Here is an 18,925-nt window from a genome sequence, read left to right as displayed (position 1 = left end):
CTCGATGTGTCAGTCATCATTTTATTGCCACTAGAAAGACATCCCATGACCTGACCGTTGATACTGAGAGTTTGGCTTATTTGCTCTATGTTGGTTACACCACCAAGTCCATTGCCAAGGCCCAAATCTGATCATGTTTCTCCCTCACTTAAACATCTCCAGTGACCCCCCATTGCCCAAAGGCCTGAGCCCACGCTTGGCAGGCAAACCCACTGCTAATGTGATCCAAACATACTTTTCAACGGCTTCACGGCCTGCCTCCCCAACCCTCCTTCCTTTCACCGCATCGATGCCCGGGAGAATGGATTTCACCACTTCCTGAACACATCCTGCTTCCCCATGCTTGAACCTCTGCTTTTGCCCTTCTACTTTGTTTCTCTGGACGATTTTCATACATTCTTCAAAACCCAGCACACATGCATCTCTGTGAAGCATTTTCCCGTTCCTTCAGGCAGAGCTGTGGGTGCCCTCTTTTTGCTCATGGGCAGAGAGCTGTGCCTGTATTCATCTACTTAGAGCATTCTGTTGAACATGGAGGCCTGAGTCTCCATTACCAGCCTGGTAACCAACTCTTCAGTTTCCTCTACTGATAAATGGGAGTAATATTAACCTCATAGGGCTGTCGAGAGGATTAAACACGAGAGTGTGCTACTGAGCCATGCCAGACACAAGTAATCACCCAGTAAATGATAACCGTAACGATCAGATCAAAGTGTCCATGTTCTCTTGACAGTCCCCTCTATGTCTAGTAACACATGGCTGGGAGACTAACATTTTGAACAGAGATTCTATAAGTGTGGGACCAATCTGTTTGAGAGTCAGCTCCCTGACCTTGATCTTGTTGGCACTGTGCCCAGCCCAATTGCATCTGAAGACCAGATCTGAGGACCAAGTGGCTTAAATGTCTAGGGTGGCAAGAACCATTTATACCGGGCGGCAGATTAGTGTGTTTTACCCCTAGTTACTTTCCACATGGACACCTCAACTGTTTCCTTGCTGCTAGCCCTGATTGTTGTCTTTGGTGATTATTAATAAAGGTTATTGTTTGCATTTCCCATCTATGTTTGAATTTCACAAGTCTTGTGTTTCCAGGACAAGAGCCAAACTAATCAACAGAGTCTTTGGAAAAGCAGTCAATGGGTGCATAACCCACTTTAATTACCACTGAGGATTTGACATTGAACACACAGAAGGAAAAACATTTTTTAAAGATTTTATTTATTTATTTATTTATTAGAGAGAGAGAGAGAGAGAGCACACGCACAAGCTAGGGGTGGGGAGGGGCAGAAGGAGAGTGAGAAACAGACTCCCCACTGAGCAGGGATCCAGACATGGAGCTCGGTCCTAGGACCCCAAGATCAAGACCTGAGCCCAAGACAGATGCTTAACTGACTGAGCCACCCAGGTGCTCCCACAGAAGGGCTGTCCTTTAACCATTCAGTCCTTACCCACCTCTGTGTGATACATATTCTTCTGAATGTTTTATTACAAGTGTACTTCCTTTCATCAACGGCTAATTTCATTTGTGTTCAGAGAGCATTCAGTTCACCAGGCTACAGGGAAGCCGAAAGGCAGCTCGGGTACCCGCTAAGCCAGCATTCGGGGTGACCGGTCCAAGCGTTTGGAGGCTGCTGCCCTTCACCTAAACAGCTTGGCTGGGCTACGGTATTCAAGCTGCCAAGAAAATAAGCCAGGACTCTTCAGTACTTTATGTGCTGGAGTCACATTTACAGATCTGGTTTGAAATGGGCTCTCAACAAGGGTGGCTCCTCCCCGGGCTCCCGCTCTTCTGGCTTGGTTCAGTGCAAGAGGGCCACCAGCAGCTTTTGGAAGTCCCCAGAGGTGTCGGAGCGAACCATGTCAATGAGAGACTTCTGATACTTCTCTTGGAACTTTGCTTTTATCCCCTGAAGGTCCGCCTGGAGGAGACATGACAACAGCTATGAGGACAAGAACATTTATAGCCTGTTCCCTGTAAATGCAGGGAGGTCCTGTTCTGAATAAATTGTCCTCATTTGCTCATTTATGCCACGAAACAACCCTTCGCAATAAGGACTACTGTTATTTTGTTTTATGAATGGGGAATGGAAAACAGAGTCTATATCTCTAAAGGTTGAATATATGTATTTATTTATATATGTAAAATATATATTAAAAATATATATTAAAATATATATATTATATATAAAATATAAATATATATGTAAAATATATATATATATGGGAATGGAAAGCAGAGTCTATATCTGTAAAGGTTGAATATATGTATTTATTTATATATGTAAAATATATATTAAAATATATATTATATATATAAAATATAAATATATATGTAAAATATATATATATCTCCACCTCTGCAACTTTAAGGATATACTTATATCCCAATATAATTTTATTATGTATCTATATCCCAATATAAAATTTATGAGTACCAAAACTTGAATTTCATATGATTTTTATGTATTACGAAGTATTTTTCCTTTGAGTTTTTTATAGTCATTTAAAAAATGAATCATTATTAAGTAGCAAGCCTGGTCTACAGGCCACAATTTGCTGACCCTTCGTAAAGGGTTAAGAAAATTATCAACAGAGATTTGAAATGAAGCTTTTTTTTTTTTGGCTGTTGTACCCTGTTCAGCAAGGCTGTCAGTGCCAATCAACAAAATTCAAATCAGTATCAATGTGTAGGGGTTATTTTGAATTCATTGATAACTTGAAAAGCCTGGGTGCTGGAGATGGGCAGAAGACTCAGAAGGAAAATAAATAAAAAGGTTGTTAGCTCCAAACACTCTTAGAACCTAGTGAGGGAGACCATACTTGCACCAAAAAAAATGGAAGTACAGAGAGAAATGTCTCATACAAGCAGCACAGAGCTTTCTTTAACAGGGACTTGGGTTCTTTTTTTAATTTTTAAGACTGTAGACTCTCTTGTGCATTCTAGACAGATTCATAAACTGTCCCTTGGGTTTCTGGTTCTTCTTCCTCCTGCCTCCATCGGAGGGATGAACTAAGAGGGAAAGAAGGTGCGGGATTGTGCAAATGAGGGATTGTGCGAAGTGGGCGCTGAGCAGGAGGGAGACTCCAGCAGGATGCGGCTCTCCTCTCTGGTCCCCCACTTGGCTCGGGGAGCAGTTGGGGTGGTGGGAGTCAGTGTGGGGAGTGGGATGGGCGACACTGGGGCTCCGTTCTGGTACCAGGCAGCTTTAGAAGATTAGGGGATCCGGCCAGTACGTTTCACTGGGCCTGAAGAATTCCGAGGGAATGACCCGTATGTGGAAATGACCCAGGATATGTGGCCAACCCCAAGATGGGACAGAGCATTTTGGAATGACCATTCCATGGCTCACGTTGCAGTGAACGTGGAGTCCCCACAAGCCCCAGGGAGCCCCCCAGAACCATCCAATCCCCTGGAGGCTTTCAGAAGCCCCGCCCTGCTCCACTGCACACCTGCTTCTTTGAGCCTCAGGATCTCAGAGAATTTTCAGGGTGGGTCGGAGGGTGAGTTGCCAAGGGACAGAGAGACAGAGAGGACGGGACATCTGGGGAGGGGAGGAGAAAGGGAGACTCCGGAGAGTGGCAGAGAGACTAGAGAAGGGAAGGAGTGGGTAGCCAGAGTAATAGGCTGGAAGCGAGAAGAAAACCATGAATAGTGGAGGAGGAGGGGAAATTCCAGGAATAGAAATTAAAAACGAAAGAGAGATCTTGTTGCTAAGTTATATTTTAAAACGGTGTCAGATGTTAAGTATTATTTGTCAAAAGCCACGGGCCAGGATTTGGGTTGGGATCTATCCCCCTTCAATTAACAATTTTTGGAGGGAAGATGTCTGTGTTTTTTCAAGGGCTCAGTTAGACTTCATTCTGCGACGCTTCTCCTACTACGGACGAGATGCCACGTCCCCTTCATTTTGTCTCGCCTTCACTCTGCGGCCCCTTGATTCAAAGCATCCACTGAGAATCTTGACGGCTGATCCCAAGCTTTGGGCTACTCATCTCCCTCTTTGTTACACGTGGGCACTCTCAAAGTAGGGCCACATCGTTTGCTACTCCCAACAGGGCAAAAGTACATTCTTAAGAGGGCGAAAAGAACCTTAATCCTTTTATGTGAAAGTACACACACACACACACACACACACACATACATAGAGAGAACATAACAGAATTAAAGAGGGCACTTGATGGAAGGAGCACTGGGTGTTCTACGCAACGATGAATCACTCAACTCTGCCTCCCAAACTAAGAATACAGTATGTGTTAATTAATTGATTTTAAATTTTAAAAAGAACATACGTGTATTTACAGAGCGCAATATATACATACAGAACATAAACAGATACACAGTCTATCTGTGGTATTTTGAGGGGAGTGGTGATGAGGAAAAACACTGGGTCCCAAAGGCTCCTTAGTAGGATGATTGATAATTAAAAAAAAAAAAAAGTTGAGAAATATTGTCTCTTGTGCAAAACTGGGCTCCTGTGCTGTGTTCAACAGTGGGCCCACCTCTTGGCTCCCCTGCTGGGTGACCTGTCTGCCATCAACCTTCCAGTGTCTGTTTCGTCTTCCTTAAAATGGAACTGAGCATGGCTGTGCTCCCCAGAGCGGCCCCGCCAGGTCCCCTCTGCACAGGCCACCAGCTCTCCGGAGCCACAGATGGCAAAAATAGAAGCAACTATCATTATTGTATTTTTATAAAAAGAAACAGATTGGAGCACGGCACAGTGTCTTCCACAAAGTCTGGGCAGGCAAGGGCTGTCTGTGTGTTACTTTTTCTGTAAATAGACCCTGAAGAAAAACTATTTGTGGATGACATCAGCGGTGGCCAGAAGAGAAGTGGCCGCCCGCGTCCTTGGAGTCGAGCGTGTCTTACCTCAGCCCTGGCCACGATGATGTGAATGAGTGTCTCCTCATCGGTGCCCGCGCCCTTCATGGACTTGTACAGACGGTCAGCGAAATAGCCCTCCTGGTCCCGGGCGCACCTCACTGGGCAGGACAAAGGACCAGAGAAGGAGAGGCTTTTAGCATGGAGACCCTCTGAAGACACAGTTGACCCAGAGTGTCACCTGGCTGCCCTTGGAGCTGACTCAATGGTGAGATGTATGTTTGAAAGGAGCCAGATCACACTCTAACGGGATCTGGAAGATTCCCCTGGCTCAGGGCGTCTGGGGTCTTCAACCAAGACCTGAGTCAAAAACCCCTTCAGCATCACCTGTGCTGATCCCTGAAGGCCCTTCAGAGGGGGAAGAACGCTGGGCACACCCTCAGGCCTTCTCTGCCAAGTTCATGATTCTTACGAGCAGAAGTAATTTTTCTTATCTATAGGAAATCTCGGATGCTGGCGTTCGGTTCAGAGGGGAAACACGCACTGGCCGGTGACACTATGTAATAAAGCTTCATAATCGTGAGCTCACTCTGCTGGACCGTGGCCTACTTTCCTGCGCGAAACCACCTTCCCATCCTTTATTTTTCCTCACGGGGTTTGCTTTGCGAGTCTCATCTCGGAATCTTTTCCAAGTGCCCCACATTCTTCTTAGTTCTCCATCTGGAATGCGGCCGGATGGAATGTCTGACGCTGTCTACGGACCACCTTCCTGTGTTCCTGCTCGTTTGCTCTTTTCTGGTCCTCCCCCTGCCTGCCAGCTTTGAGCTAATCCCCAGAGAAGTGAAGCGCAGTTCCGGTTCACCGCTCAGACTCTGCTCCTGCGGGGAAGTCACAGCTCTGCTCCCCACCTCCCAGGGTCATGGGGACCCATCCTGACAAACATTTTGGGGGAACGAACCACTTACTCTTTAGATGTTGACATTTACCTAGAACACCACATTTTTGATGTTAGTAATTAATAACAAGTACTCCGTTTAGCATAAATGCGGAATGTGCATCCTTAGTATGTCCTGAAATGGGAACTCTTGTTTTCTGGGTAATTGCCTGGATGACGGATCCTTATGAGCACTGGAGAGGAAGAGGGTTAGGGAAGCGGGGCCTAGGTTGGGGGAGAGGGTCTGTTTCTTGCTTTTATAGGCCGTGCGGACTCCCCAAAACTTTCAGTGGAGAAGAGCCCAGCCTCAGGTGTCTGACCTCTTTATTCAGAAAATAATCCAAAAGCTGTTGTACTGGTGACCGCTGTGGGGAGAACCTGTCAATTTGGGGAGTAGCATATTTGAGACTCATTTAAGACCCTCCCCAGTGCAGGACTCACGGATGCTCAATTGTCTGCCTAATGTCAGGATGTTCCAACCCTTCATTGGTGTCTTCTCTCCTGACATTCCTGGTTCCTGATATTCTGGGAAGAGAATCCTCAACTTTCCTATTGCACACAGTCTACACCTGGTGAATAACGTCATTATTAACAGCAGCAGGAATCCCTTAAGAGTGTGGAAGGGGCTAGCCAGGAAAATGTGGGGCTAGAGCTGTGGCATGTAGCCAGCCACTCTGAGGACAAGACAGTCCCTCGGGGGAGCTTGGAGAAGCGTGGCTTCTGGGCCCCATTCTTGGAGATTCTATTAGGTAACCTGGAGTGGGGCCCAGGAAACTGTATTTTCTCACACCTCCCCATAGAAGATTCTGATGCCAGTGGTCCGTGGAGCCCACTGGAGGAGTGCTGCCCCAGAGGCTGCAAGAGGTGGGAGTCACTGGGTCTCAAATTTAGCCATAAACTGGCATCTTTATGAGTCAGGTATGAGGAGAGAACTGTGAAGTTTACAAAAGGGAACTGTGAAGTCATGTTCTACAACTTGTGTGCTTTATTCTTAAGGTCGTTTCTTTTCTTTTCTTTTCTTTTCTTTTCTTTTCTTTTCTTTTCTTTTCTTTTCTTTTCCTTCCTTCCTTCCTTCCTTCCTTCCTTCCTTTCTTTCTTTCTTTTTCTTTCTTCCTTTCTTTTTTTGTTGAGGTAGTTTCTAATCACTTCTAAGTTTGCTACCACTGGAGTACAATGAAGTCCTGCATTTCATGATGCCCATCTCCAGGGACATAGTCTGTCCTTCCCCTGTGCTCTCTTCACACTGGTTCTTTTTATCTTTACTGTAACCTAATCTGTTGGTTTGTGGGTATCCACCATGGACTTTAAGCTTCTTAAGAGCAGGAACTAGACCTACTTGCCTCTGATTGCTGCACCTGGGTTAGGTGCTAACTAACTGTTAAAGAATGGAATGACTTTTTTATTATTATTAATAATAATTTTGATAGTGGTTTGCCAGTAATAATTAATATTAATGAAGATTAATATAATCTTCTGACTGAATTCCGGTATTTTCCTGATTTCATGGGTTGCAAGCACAGAAAGGATTCGGAGCCTCTGAGTCAGGCTGTGAGTGGATCTCTCCATCCACTTAAAAGACTCATCTTTGAAGCCCTAAGGACAGTCGTCCATGTATGTCAGGGTGGGTCAGGAACGACACCAGGGATGTTTAAGCCTCTGTACATCATAGTAGAGGTCCTGCTAATTTGAATGCAAAATGAGGATGGATTAAAAAAAATCAATTGCTGACATTGTTCAAAAAATTTTTTTAGAACCCCCACAATAAAGCAAAACAAGAAGTTTGGCAGATAGAGCACATTTTTTAACTTTCAGGGCTGCTTTTTCAGTTCTCCCTCTGAGAACTGAACTGAACTGTCGGGATCTATCTTTCCATTTCTTGTGCTATTTGGGACGGTGCTGTCAACTCCTCACCATAGGAGCATGGACAATGGACAATGCCTTCATTCCCGGGCTTGTAGAAAGGAAAAAGGAGCCTGCCAGACACACTGCCATGCCCATCTTTCTGCTATTTCCTGCCTATAGGCAACACCTGGAGAGAAGGTCGTGATGTTCGCTTGGCATAAGAAAGGTCTGGTGTCCCTCCCCAGTCTTGCTAAAGAGACCTCATTCATTCTAAGTATTGAAGGGAACCATGGAAAAGAACACCCTCGAGCCATCAGGCATGGGCAAAAACTTGTTCATGGATTGGAAACCTGGCAGAAACACTTCACGCTCTCTGAGTCTAGACAATGGTCCCAGACTGTTGACAGATGCTTTTGTGGACCCACCATCTTAATGGGGCTGTCATGGAGGCTGTGGTGCATCCTACCCAGATGCCCTCTTCAGGAGCAAGGCACTCATTCCAACTGCTGCCTACTGGCTGCTCATGGGTGAGTCCCTCCCCAGGAATGCTGCTCCCCCTGCCCAACCCCACCAAGGAGCTGCCTTACCCAGGGTTGCAAATGCTCCCAGGGTGCAGCCATTGTCTCTTGGTTGCTCCCTCTGGGCTCCAGGGGTCCATGGGGATGGGGCAGCAAATCTCCTACCGCATCACACTCGCTCTCTCCCTTACCCAATGCTGCTTCGAGGTGTGGTTTCCAAGCTACTCCCTAAAGTCTTCCAACATGCCAACCTCTGACTCCATGTCTGGTTGGGACTGGCAGCCCAATCTAAGGCAGGGACTCCCCATGGTCTACTTTACCGAGAGTTAAGTAGACCTTCTGCAGATCTCCCGATGTTTCTTCTTCAATGGCCTCTTCGATGTCTTTGTTGATGAGCTGGAGAGACAACCAAAGGCCAGCTGTTATTCCAGGCTTTGCTTTTGGCTTTGATACTCGTGGGGTCATTTCTCTACAAAAAGCACTGAACTCTTCCAGATTTGGTCATGCGGCTTTAAGGAACCTATCTGGCCCTGTGCCTTACATGGCTGGGGATGGTGGCCCCCATGTGAGTGGGGGTTCTCATGGCTGATGACTTTTGACCTCTAGGGGGTCAGATTTGACCCAGTGAGGACCACTCCTTTGGCCTGTATGCTCATCTGTGAAATTGGGAGTGCGAAAACAATGAATCTGTACTGTTACAATAATTCTTTACATCTTGGTAATAGTTAAGTTTCCAGGGTCGTTCTTAAAATTCTTTTCGCTTCCCATTTCCTAGGAGGCTGTCTGTGGTGGCAATCCTCTTACGTGTACTGTTCTCATCTCCCGTGTCCTGGGACTGGGGACTCAGCCACCCACAGTCTGGGCAAAATAAGCAGTGGGGACTCTGAAGTTCATGATAAGAACTTGGTCTGATGTTTCTGATAGAATGGTGCTGCCTGGGCTGGGAGCCAGAGGGCTGACCATATCAAAATGCCACTTTCCTTCACTCAGGGGTGATTCCAAATGATCCTGTATTCACCATCGGCCCACCTATCACTCTGCACACCATTCCACATTAGGTTTCTTTCCAAATATTTACAGAAGCTGAAGTTCAGAGTAAATGGTGACTGTGTTTCAGGCGAGGACCACCGGGGCCAAACTCAGGGTAGGCCAATGAAGAGAAAGGAGGGCTCTTGGTTGGGTCTGGGGACATGCAGTTAAGCATTAAGAATACTGAAACTTCTTTCATAGAAATTTTTTTTGAGGGTGTGACACAATTGTGGTTCCGTAAATAATCGGGGTCCTTGGGGACACACTGGTGTGTGTGGTTTATTCCGAAAACACAAGTGGACAAAATATTCTTTGCAAAGCGAGCAAAGTAGAGGTAGGGGAGGGGAGGAGGGTTGAGATTTAATGAGACCCTGGTGCTTGATCTCCTTGTCAGGGTTCGACATCTAGAGGGCCGGTGTGGGTGATGGACCTCGACGGTGGGGACTGGCTTGGGGGGCTTTCAGTTCTGTCCCTTCCTTAGCTGTCCCCAGCCTCTCTTCGGTTTGCTGCAGGAGCTGGTATTTTGAAAGGGACTGGTTTCACTTTCCCACGAACAGGGTTCTCGTTCTGCAGACTGAGATTGCATTTCAAGAGGACATCTTGTTCACACAGGTCTGCATTTACTAAAAAAATAATCCTCACATTAAACCGCTTTCTGTTTCCATTGTTAATGCTGGGCCAGAAGAGTGCATTACATTTTCTGCAGACTCTCAGTCGTACAACAGATCAAAGCAGGAAAGGAGCTGTTCTGGAGAGGTGGGAGAGAGCTTCTGTACCCCAGCCCTGGGCTATATTGCCGGGTTTCTGCTTTCTTCCAGCCTCTTCATCACACAACTCCAGGGGGGCACTGCTCACCTTACACCCTCTTGTCTCCCTCTCTCCTGCCCACATCCCCCTCCTGGGAGCTACCAAGGCACCCCCAGGGGCTCCACGGAACACAAATGGAAAACAATGGACTGGCCCAGGCTATTATGAATCTCTTTTGCACATGGCGGCCTTTTCACTGTAGTTACTGGAACACTTAATTGTTAGGGGGCTCTTTAGACAGATCGGGTTTTCCGATCTTCGTACAAAACACAGAGCCCAGGTTGGATTCCAGACAAGCCTCTGAGGCCTCTAGTTACCAGGTAGTGTGTCTGTTGGAAGATTGTTAGAAGAATAGAGGAGACATTTCTTTTCAAGCCGATTCACCCAAAGAGACAGCATTCCCACAGCAGAACTCTGGGCCCTCTGGCTTTGGCCCAAGTGGTTAGAGCTAGAGGCTCTGGAACAAGCTTCAGAACACAGAGAGGTGAGGGGAGAAGTGGTGACAGGCGTGGTGGGGACACAGTGTGCCTGGGTCTGGGTATGTGGACCTACAATTTATACTGAGCTCTGTGTAGGGAACACACCTCGGCTTCTTCTTCTTCTTCTTTTTTTAAGATTTTATTTATTTATATGAGAGAGAGAGTATGAGAGGCAGAGTGAGCAAGTACACAAGCAGTGGGGGGAGCAGAGTAAGAGGGAGAAGCAGACTCCCCGTTGAGCAGGAAGCCTGATGTAGGATTTGATCCCAGGACCTGAGATCGTGACCTGGGCTAAAGGCAGACCCTCAACCAACTGAGCCACCCAGGGGCCCATGACTTCAGCTTTCTAACTATACAGTTAGAAAAATATCTAAATTGAACTATAGATTTCTAACTATACAGGCCTTTTGTGGTTGGTCACCTTTGGGACTGTGATGTTCTGGTGTGGTGTCTCAGAGAGGGGGAAGCTCTGTTAAATGGCGGGGCTTTCTGAGAGTGTCAGTAGTTAAGGCTCACAGTTGGAGGGCAAAGAAAGGGTAAAACGCTAAGTTTTCATGCCAAAATAAAAATTCAACTCTCTGCCAGGAACTACCTTTGCCACATAACATACTCCCGTGATCTCATGCTAGCAGCTTACTGATTTTAGCCAGAGACCCATGGGAAGAATTGTGAACCAGGGTCTTAAGATCAGGGGAAACTCACAAAAATCAATGAGAAAGATCAAGATGGATGTTGTTCTGGGAAGGCTTTTGGAATGATGAATAGGTAATATGTTAGAGCTAGTTTCACGTAAAGAATCATTAAATCAGTAAATTATCTTATTGTCCATTTGAACTTTATTGGACTACTGACAGTTGCTAGTGTTTATTGAGCACCTACTGCATGCCCTACTACTATGCTCTTTACTACTATTAACTCATTAGTTAATTACCAACCCTATGAAGTAGGCACCATTATCATCCCTGTTTTACAGTTGGGGAAACTGAGGCACAGAATCCTTAAAAACTTGCCCGAGGTAATATGGCTAGTAGTCTAGAGCAGACCTTTTAAATTTTAACACGCACCAGAATCACCTGGAAGTAGGACCCAAACTCCAGAGAATCTGACTTAGTAGGTCGAAGGTGGGGGCTGAGAATTCTCTCTCTCTCTTTTTATTTTAATTAATTAATTAATTAATTCTCTCTTTTTAAATAAGAGAATTCTCCTTTTTAACATGTTCTCAAGTGAAACTGATGCTGCTGTGTGGGGATTAATTTTGAGAACAACTGGCCTGGAGGGTATCCTTGCAGGTGGCCCATAGTTCAAGTACACACACACATACACACACTCCCGTGTATGTGCGTTTCCAGAGTGATCACCAATGGCAGCCATCCCCCGGAACTCCAGCCATGGCCCCAGCCATGTGGGAAGAGGGTGTAGGTCATGGAGAAGTCTTCTAGCTCAGAGTCTACATAGTTCCAGGAGCAGAGGCCAAGGGAGTGCAGGGTCAGCTGGCTTTGATCCTGACTCTGGGCACGATTTGAAAGCAGAGGGCCCTCAAGGCTTATATACAGTAATGATAAAATTCCTAAGCTTTATTGTCTTTTCATCTGCTGGCAACACACAGGAAACACTATTTCGAGTGAGGAGCGGCCAGCTCCAGCCGAGGTAGAGGCTGGGGCTGGGGAATCTTGCAGTTCTCGTCCACTCTCTGCTACTGGCTTGCTGTGTGGTCCTGATAAGTTACAGATGGCGCCTTACTCGTAACAGACTTTCTTTGTCCGACAGTTGTAGGTAACACTGGCTGCTCAGCCTACATTACGTAGCACTATTGTTGTGACACTGAAATGAGATATGGGGCACAGAAGTGCTTGGGATGGTTAAAAGCACTCTCCAAGTATAAAATGAGAGACAGAAAATCTGACATTCCACAAGAAGGCTTCTTGCAATTTAAGACTGATTTTCAGGGTAGGACTCAGCACTAAATGCCTTGAGATAACGAACTCCTCTTCTTGGCTTAAAATTATCATTAGATTAAAAAAAATAATTGTTATGAAAGTCATTTATGCACGTCTTTTCAGGAGCCTGTCTCTGAGGTAGATGCCATCTGTCGTGGGAGTGGCAGGCACGTCGTCAGCTCAGCTGTAAATTGGAATAATGAGAGAGAACGTTTGTGTGCCTACCACCTGCCACGTACTATTCTGAGCCTTTTCCCCGTATCTTATTTAACTCCCGAAAGAATCCTGGATGATAAGGATTGTAAGTCAAGTCAGGGTGTAAGTACAGTAAGGATGATAAGGATTGTGGTCCCTGTTTTACAAATGAGTACAGAGAGGTCAGGTCACCTGCCAGTGATAGGACCAGGATTTGAACCTGGATGCTGACTCGAGGGCTTTGCTCTTCAACGTGGCTCTCCTCTGCTTGCCTAGTCTAGGTTGGAAAATGGGTTTCCCAACCTTGGCACTGCATTTGGGCTGGATAATTCTTTGCTGAGCTGCCCTGGGGGTGTTTAGTGGCATCCCTGGCCTCAATCTACTAGATGCTATTAGCACAGTCTCCCCACCACCCAAGCGACACCCTGGAATGTTTCCAGACGTTCTCAAATATCCCTTGAGGTGGGGGAGAAGCCAAATCACTTCCGATTAAGCATGACTGTTGTCAGAGACCCCCCCCCCCCCGCAGTTCCTGATCCCTGATCTTCTTCCAGAGATAAGAAGTTTTAGTGGAATCCCGCCTGTTACCCTAGGACTTGTTTACTTACCATCTGGTAGGCTAGAAAGGTGGCCCGTAATTGCTTGTGGCTCCTCTTGGCCAGGACTTCAGTGAAGGCGAGCTCGTCAGTGCCCCAGCGGCCTTCCCCTGCCTTGTGGGCCAAAAGCAAACATTCTGAAAAAAGCCTTTTGCAGAAAGACTGAGTATCCTGTTCTGTGACCAGGCCTCACTGGCAGGAAATCATAAAATATACACCGAATAGAAGTCAAGTTGATCGACGAAGCATGTGAGGCTTTCACCTCGAGTAGACTTCACATATTTATGTATATTATTCATGTCCTCCCTTGTTCCAAAGTGGATCTGATGTGGTCAACTCTGGAGTGCAGGAGTAGGAACAATTCTTAGGATTTCACGAAGACTGTGTATATGAAGAACTATTTTAAAGATCATACTTATTTCTTAAGTAACTCCCGCTTTCATGACATAAAGAGATGTTTGCGTAAAACAGCGCTAATAAATTTTTGAAAAGAGAAAGAATGAGCTGAGGCCCGCCGGCCAGCCCACTTACATCATACAGATTTTTGGCATCCTGACCAGCTAGATCTTTGTCCACATCATCACCTTCATCGCGATCAGCCTAGAGAAATTGACACGTTGTTATTAACTTGAGCTCCTGCTTGACCACAGAAGACAGAAAGAGAAAGTCCTGGAAAGCTGGGGGCCATTTCAGAGGGGTGGCGTGGAGGAGGTGGGAGCCCGGCAGAGCCACAGTGTTGCTCTTTGCTGCCATCTTTAGGGCACAACTGATAAACAGAGTAACTTCTGAGACAACACTTGGGTTTTCTTTCTTGTAGGAACAAGGGTCACTCCAAACCCCAGGACCTTGAAGCAGGCTGAAAGCAACCTCATAATGTCCCCTAGAGTGACTTCATGGGAAAGTTAATAGTGTTCCTTTAGAAGTATCGCTTTTCACCCCTCGGAGGTTCCTGGTATGGAAGAACCCTGAGACTTGGTCCTGGAAGGTCCTGGAAGTCTAAGCTAAGTAAGCCCTTTGTGGCAGGCAGAATTCTAGGTTGACCCTGAGCAGCCCAGCCTTGCATGATCCCCTGCCCTTGAATGGGGCTATTAAGACCTGTGAATGTAAGCTGTCGCTCCTATGATTGTGTTACATTACTATACAAAGGAAGTTTTACAGATATTATTCAGGTCTGTAATCAGTTGAGTTGATCAAAAGAGAAGTTCCTCTTAGTGGGGCTGATCTTACCTGTAGCAGGGACACCAGAATCTTTTTTAGGTTTCCACTGGTATCAGCTTTGACATCTGATTCAAGGCTCCTGTCAAATACTTTCAAAGACGAAAAAGGGAGGGGAGAAAGCAGATGATTTCTTTCCCAGAGGTATTTTAAAAGGAATGTTCTATAAAATTTATTTATTTTTAAGTTTTTATTTATTTATTTATCTGAGAGAGAGCAAGCGACTGAGTGTACAAGCAGCGGGAGCAGCAGAGGGCAGAGGGAGAAGCTGACTCCCTGCTGAGCCGGGCCCGATGCAGGGCTCCCATCCTAGGATTCTGGGATCATGACCTGGGCTGAAGGCAGACGCCTCACTGACTGAGCCACCCAGCTGCCCCAAAAGGAACATTCTTTACCCAAAGTCAGAACAAAAAGTCACTTACACCTTTGATAGGCTTCCTTAATGGCGATGATCTCCTAGGAAGAGTAGTAAAAGAAAAATCATTACTCCAAAGTGGGATGATCAGTAGGAACCACATAGAGGGAAGCGGCTGGAGCCAGACTCTGGACTCAGGATGCCTCTAGAACTTCCTCCAGAGAGAACCACGCCTGGTTCCCTGGAGGTGTGAAGAAGCCCCTTGTGCAAACTTTCCAAGCCACACAAGTGACATGCACACTCTCCTTAGTTAAAAGCAAAACTACTAGTGCCAAGCTAACATCTGACCGCCCACCGCCTCACCCCATCCCATGTCCCCATCCCCACTCTGGTCGTCAATGCCACAAGCTCAGTGAGTATCTGCCCAAGGATCCGTCTTCCCCTCTGTACAGGGATGGATGGGCTACTGCAAATATATAGCATTGTTCCGTGAATGCATTAGGAAAGTGCCATACTGTATATGTTGTTCTTTGACTTATTTTTTCACTCAGTAAGATGCCTTGGAGATCCAGCTCTGTTGATGCGTAGTCACCGGGTGTTTTTTCAGGGATACAAAATGTTCCATCCCATAATAAGCCACCGCTTATTCAGCCAACCTCCCGATGGCTGGACATTTAGGTTGTTTCCAGTTTCTCTCTACCTGAAACAGGCTTCGTTCAGTCCACGGGATGCTGTGTGCAGGAGGGCAGGCCTCTCTCTAGAGTGTGGAGTGGGAAGATGTGCTTTTTGTATTTCAATGACTCGCGCTGAGTGGCCCCTTCGGGAGCTGCCTCAGTTTACATTTAAGCCAGCCGGGTCTGAGAGCAGGCGTTTCCCCAAAGCTTCACCGGGAAGCTGTTTAAGAGAGTCAGCAGGCAACCGGGGGTGGGGGGGAGGTGGTGGGGGCAGGGGAGGTGGTGGGGGCGGGGGAGGTGGTGGGGGCAGGTGGTGGGGACAGGGGAAGGTGGTGGGGGCAGGGGAGGTGGTGGGGGCAGGTGGTGGGGACATGGGAAGGTGGTGGGGACAGGGGAAGGTGAGGAGCCTGCGGGGACGTGAGGGGACACAGGGGCTGGTGGCCACTGACCACTTGTGGCCATGCAGCTCTTTCCACTCTCCGCCTTCCAACCCGCTGCCGGGATCTGTCTGAACCTGAGGGCTGCTCTCTCCCTACTTTTCTTCTCTCTATTGGCACCTCTACTTGATCTGGAGGGAAAAAGAGCTTGTTTGTTGTTTGAGAGCAGGGCTTGAAGGAAACTAGATTGAGGAGGAACCACATGTGGTCAAATAACAGAATAATAATGATTGGAACCTTGCCAAGGCAGGCTGCCGACTGACCCCATATTGGATGCCTCCTGGCTGGGACTACGGTGTTTCCAGAAGGTGGGGGATGTTGAGTCGGGAACTCTGTGTATCTACTGGACCAAACTGACAGCATCCTCCTTTGCTGACCCTTCCCCATGGTCCGGTCCTGAATGGAAACTCCCTGAAATGGAGGGGTTTTATTCTCTTGTGGAAAGAAGAGAAGTCCTGGGATGCTTAGGAAGGGGGTTTTGGGATTGAGGCTGTAGCTTGGAGCATGGTCGTGCTTCAAGAAATATGCTGGACAGCACAGGCTGAGCAGAAGGAACCAACCCAGGGTCGTCCGCACTCAAGGCTTTGAAAACAACATTTCAGCATCAGAGCTCTGTTGAAGCTTTTCCTTGCTGTCTGCTCCAAACGCTGCTTCTGTTTCCTACCTGGAGGCTTCAAAGAATGTTTGGACTTTCTGCCGTTTTCCTTGCTGGACTTCCCCATCCGACATGGCGCGTGGTTGTGGAAGATGGAAGGGGTCTCTGAATGATGATTTGTGGACCCAGTCTGCCCTTGATGAGTTCCCTGGGCCTAATGGCTTCTGGAACCAACAATGAGGCTTCTACCAAAACCTTCACAAAGGCTCTTTCCAGCTCCTGAAAGGTCAGCGTGTGCCCAAGGGACAGGGGGTAAGGTCTGCTGAGAGAGGCAGAGGGAAACCTCCAGGAAGGTGCCGGAAGCCAGGAAGGGTGTCACTGGGATCCCCGTCTGCACCACCTGCCTCTGTGCCTCTTTGCAGTCCTACTGGTACTCTAGGCTAGACAACAGCCGCGGACAAGGCAGCTGCACAAGCGCGCGTCGACCATGCATTGCGTTATTTGTGCCAGAAGACCTGCAAACCCAGGCTGGGAAGAGCAAAGTAGAATCTTGCCTCCTGCATATAAAACTCTGCATTCCTTTAAGAGAAACAAAAGCTACGTCAACACAGCTGTTCTGGAAGGACAGAGCTCTCCTGCACAGGACAAGCAGACGCATTTCTGTCCGGACGCTGGTTCAGCCCCCGAGTAGAATGCAGAGAATCGTTTTCCTTCTGGCCGCTGCTACCGTCTCTGACGGGCGTATGAATGCTCCCTCAGGGGCTGGGGCTGAAGGCTTGGCTGGAACTAACCTTATTGCTTCTTGTGCACAGGATCTCGATGAGCACCGCCTCATCTGTGCCCAGACCTTTCATGGCCTTTTGCAGTTGCCGGGCATCGTACTCGCTGGGGCGGTCCAGGAGGGCCAAGGCTGTCTTCTCAAAGTTCCCACTCAGTTCACTCTTGAACACCTCCTCCAGGTCCTGTAGGAAGACAGCAAGAGCCCTGACTGGGGAGGGGCCCAAAGCAGAGGGACAGGTGTGGCTCTCCCCTCTGCATGGCCTCAGGGTCAACAGGAAAACTTCCAAGGACACTTAGGGAGGGGAGTGAGGGGACAGAGCTCTACCGGCATGAGTGACCTGCTCTGGAGGACACTGGTGGCAGTCACCTTCCTAGCCAGAGACTTCCTCTCCATCTTGTCCTTGGGCTGGCAGATAGGCAGAGAAGATTCCTTGCTTAAGGCTGAAGACCCCAAAGATGAAGGACAGTAATAGCCAGCATTTGCTGGACATTTTAGGGTTCAGAAAGCCTTCTCCCTGATCTTCAGAACAGCCCCAGCAGGAGAAGGATTGGCATGATTCCCATTTACTGACCCAAAAACTTGCCCCCAAACACTTGTTCGACTAGAAAGGACTGAACTATGGGTTTGTTATCTCTAAGAGGGGGTCAGATCCTTTGTCATCCAAATGGGAATGGGTTTGAGAGCGCAGGGGCAACAATAAAGTAGCAATCCTTGCAGGCACACAGCAGGAATAACGGACCGTCCTGAGCTCACCACGTGTAGTTGTTTTGGTTAACTTGTTAAACCTGAATAGGAGACACGTGGGAGCACTCAGGGAGAAGAAACGAAGTATGTGAAATGCCCACTGGCACCTGTTTTTAGCAAGTGTCCATCATCATGGGTATTTTCTGGCAAGTGCCTCTTATTATAGGTAAACTGCCTGCTCCTACCAGTGTCTCTCTGACATGATGGGTTAATGATGAAAGGGACAAGAATTGGTATTCAGTCTAACTAGAGTCGCCAGTGCCCCCAACGTCAGTCAAGGACCTCAAAGCAGGACCTTCCTATCCAGATGGCCCCCAGTGGGTCAGACCAGCGGGGTGGGGGAACCCCCGGAGCAGCTAGCATCTTGGGAACCCAAATCACAGCACTTAGTGGGTCTGGCCACTTGGCAACGCGACATGATGGCTAACGACATGGTCCCAGCAGCCGTGTGACTTTGGAAATGTATTTTTGCCAAATGTCAGTTTCCTGCTCTGGAACATGCGGGGTGGGTAATAAGACTCCCTCCTTAGGGTTTTTGGGAGAAATAGCAGAGACAATCCGTATAAAACCCAAGCACAGTGCCTGGCACCCTTTACATGTTCAGTGAGTGAGTATTATTATTATTCTGTGCTGCAAGGAACTTTTGAAGAATGGACTCATTAGCCCTTTCTCACATGAACTTCTGAGCTCTGAGCCTGGGAGAAAAACTTCGAAGACTTTGTCTTATGGGATCTGCAGTCTCAAGTGGGGGCCGTGGTATTACTGTATTACTGGTATTACTGTCTCCGTCTTAAGTCTCTGTCTAATGCTGCATCCCGGGAAGGCAGGCCTGCGGTCAGTGCCCCACAGTGTGGATCCACCCGAAGACTGGACCTGACTTTTCAGGCCAGACAGCCATTGTATAGAACTTGAGGGGAGAGAAATCCCAGCTGCCTACTCTTTCAAGCCACAAGCATGAAAACAAATTC

General features: G+C 47.5%; 1 protein-coding gene and 1 long non-coding RNA gene across 3 annotated transcripts in view; one reads left to right on the top strand and one right to left on the bottom strand.

The window, feature by feature from the left end:
- LOC131826434 (uncharacterized) overlaps nt 1-18,925 on the top strand; it is a 78,464-nt gene that overhangs the window by 57,802 nt on the left and 1,737 nt on the right. The window lies entirely within an intron of this gene.
- ANXA13 (annexin A13) overlaps nt 1,246-18,925 on the bottom strand; it is a 58,803-nt gene continuing 41,123 nt past the window's right edge. For both annotated transcript variants that reach the window (XM_059165683.1, XM_059165682.1), the window contains 8 exons: nt 17,224-17,394; nt 14,794-14,827; nt 14,384-14,463; nt 13,688-13,756; nt 13,169-13,270; nt 8,434-8,509; nt 4,868-4,980; nt 1,246-1,919 (listed from right to left, as the gene is read on the bottom strand). In XM_059165683.1, the coding sequence (XP_059021666.1) occupies nt 1,800-1,919; nt 4,868-4,980; nt 8,434-8,509; nt 13,169-13,270; nt 13,688-13,756; nt 14,384-14,463; nt 14,794-14,827; nt 17,224-17,394 (765 nt within the window). In that variant the 3' untranslated portion in view covers nt 1,246-1,799. The remainder of the gene's footprint in view (nt 1,920-4,867; nt 4,981-8,433; nt 8,510-13,168; nt 13,271-13,687; nt 13,757-14,383; nt 14,464-14,793; nt 14,828-17,223; nt 17,395-18,925) is intronic.

Source organism: Mustela lutreola, chromosome 3 (genome assembly GCF_030435805.1).
Source record: "Mustela lutreola isolate mMusLut2 chromosome 3, mMusLut2.pri, whole genome shotgun sequence".
Taxonomy (NCBI): Eukaryota; Metazoa; Chordata; class Mammalia; order Carnivora; family Mustelidae; genus Mustela; species Mustela lutreola.
This window is presented reverse-complemented; position numbering and strand designations above follow the sequence as displayed.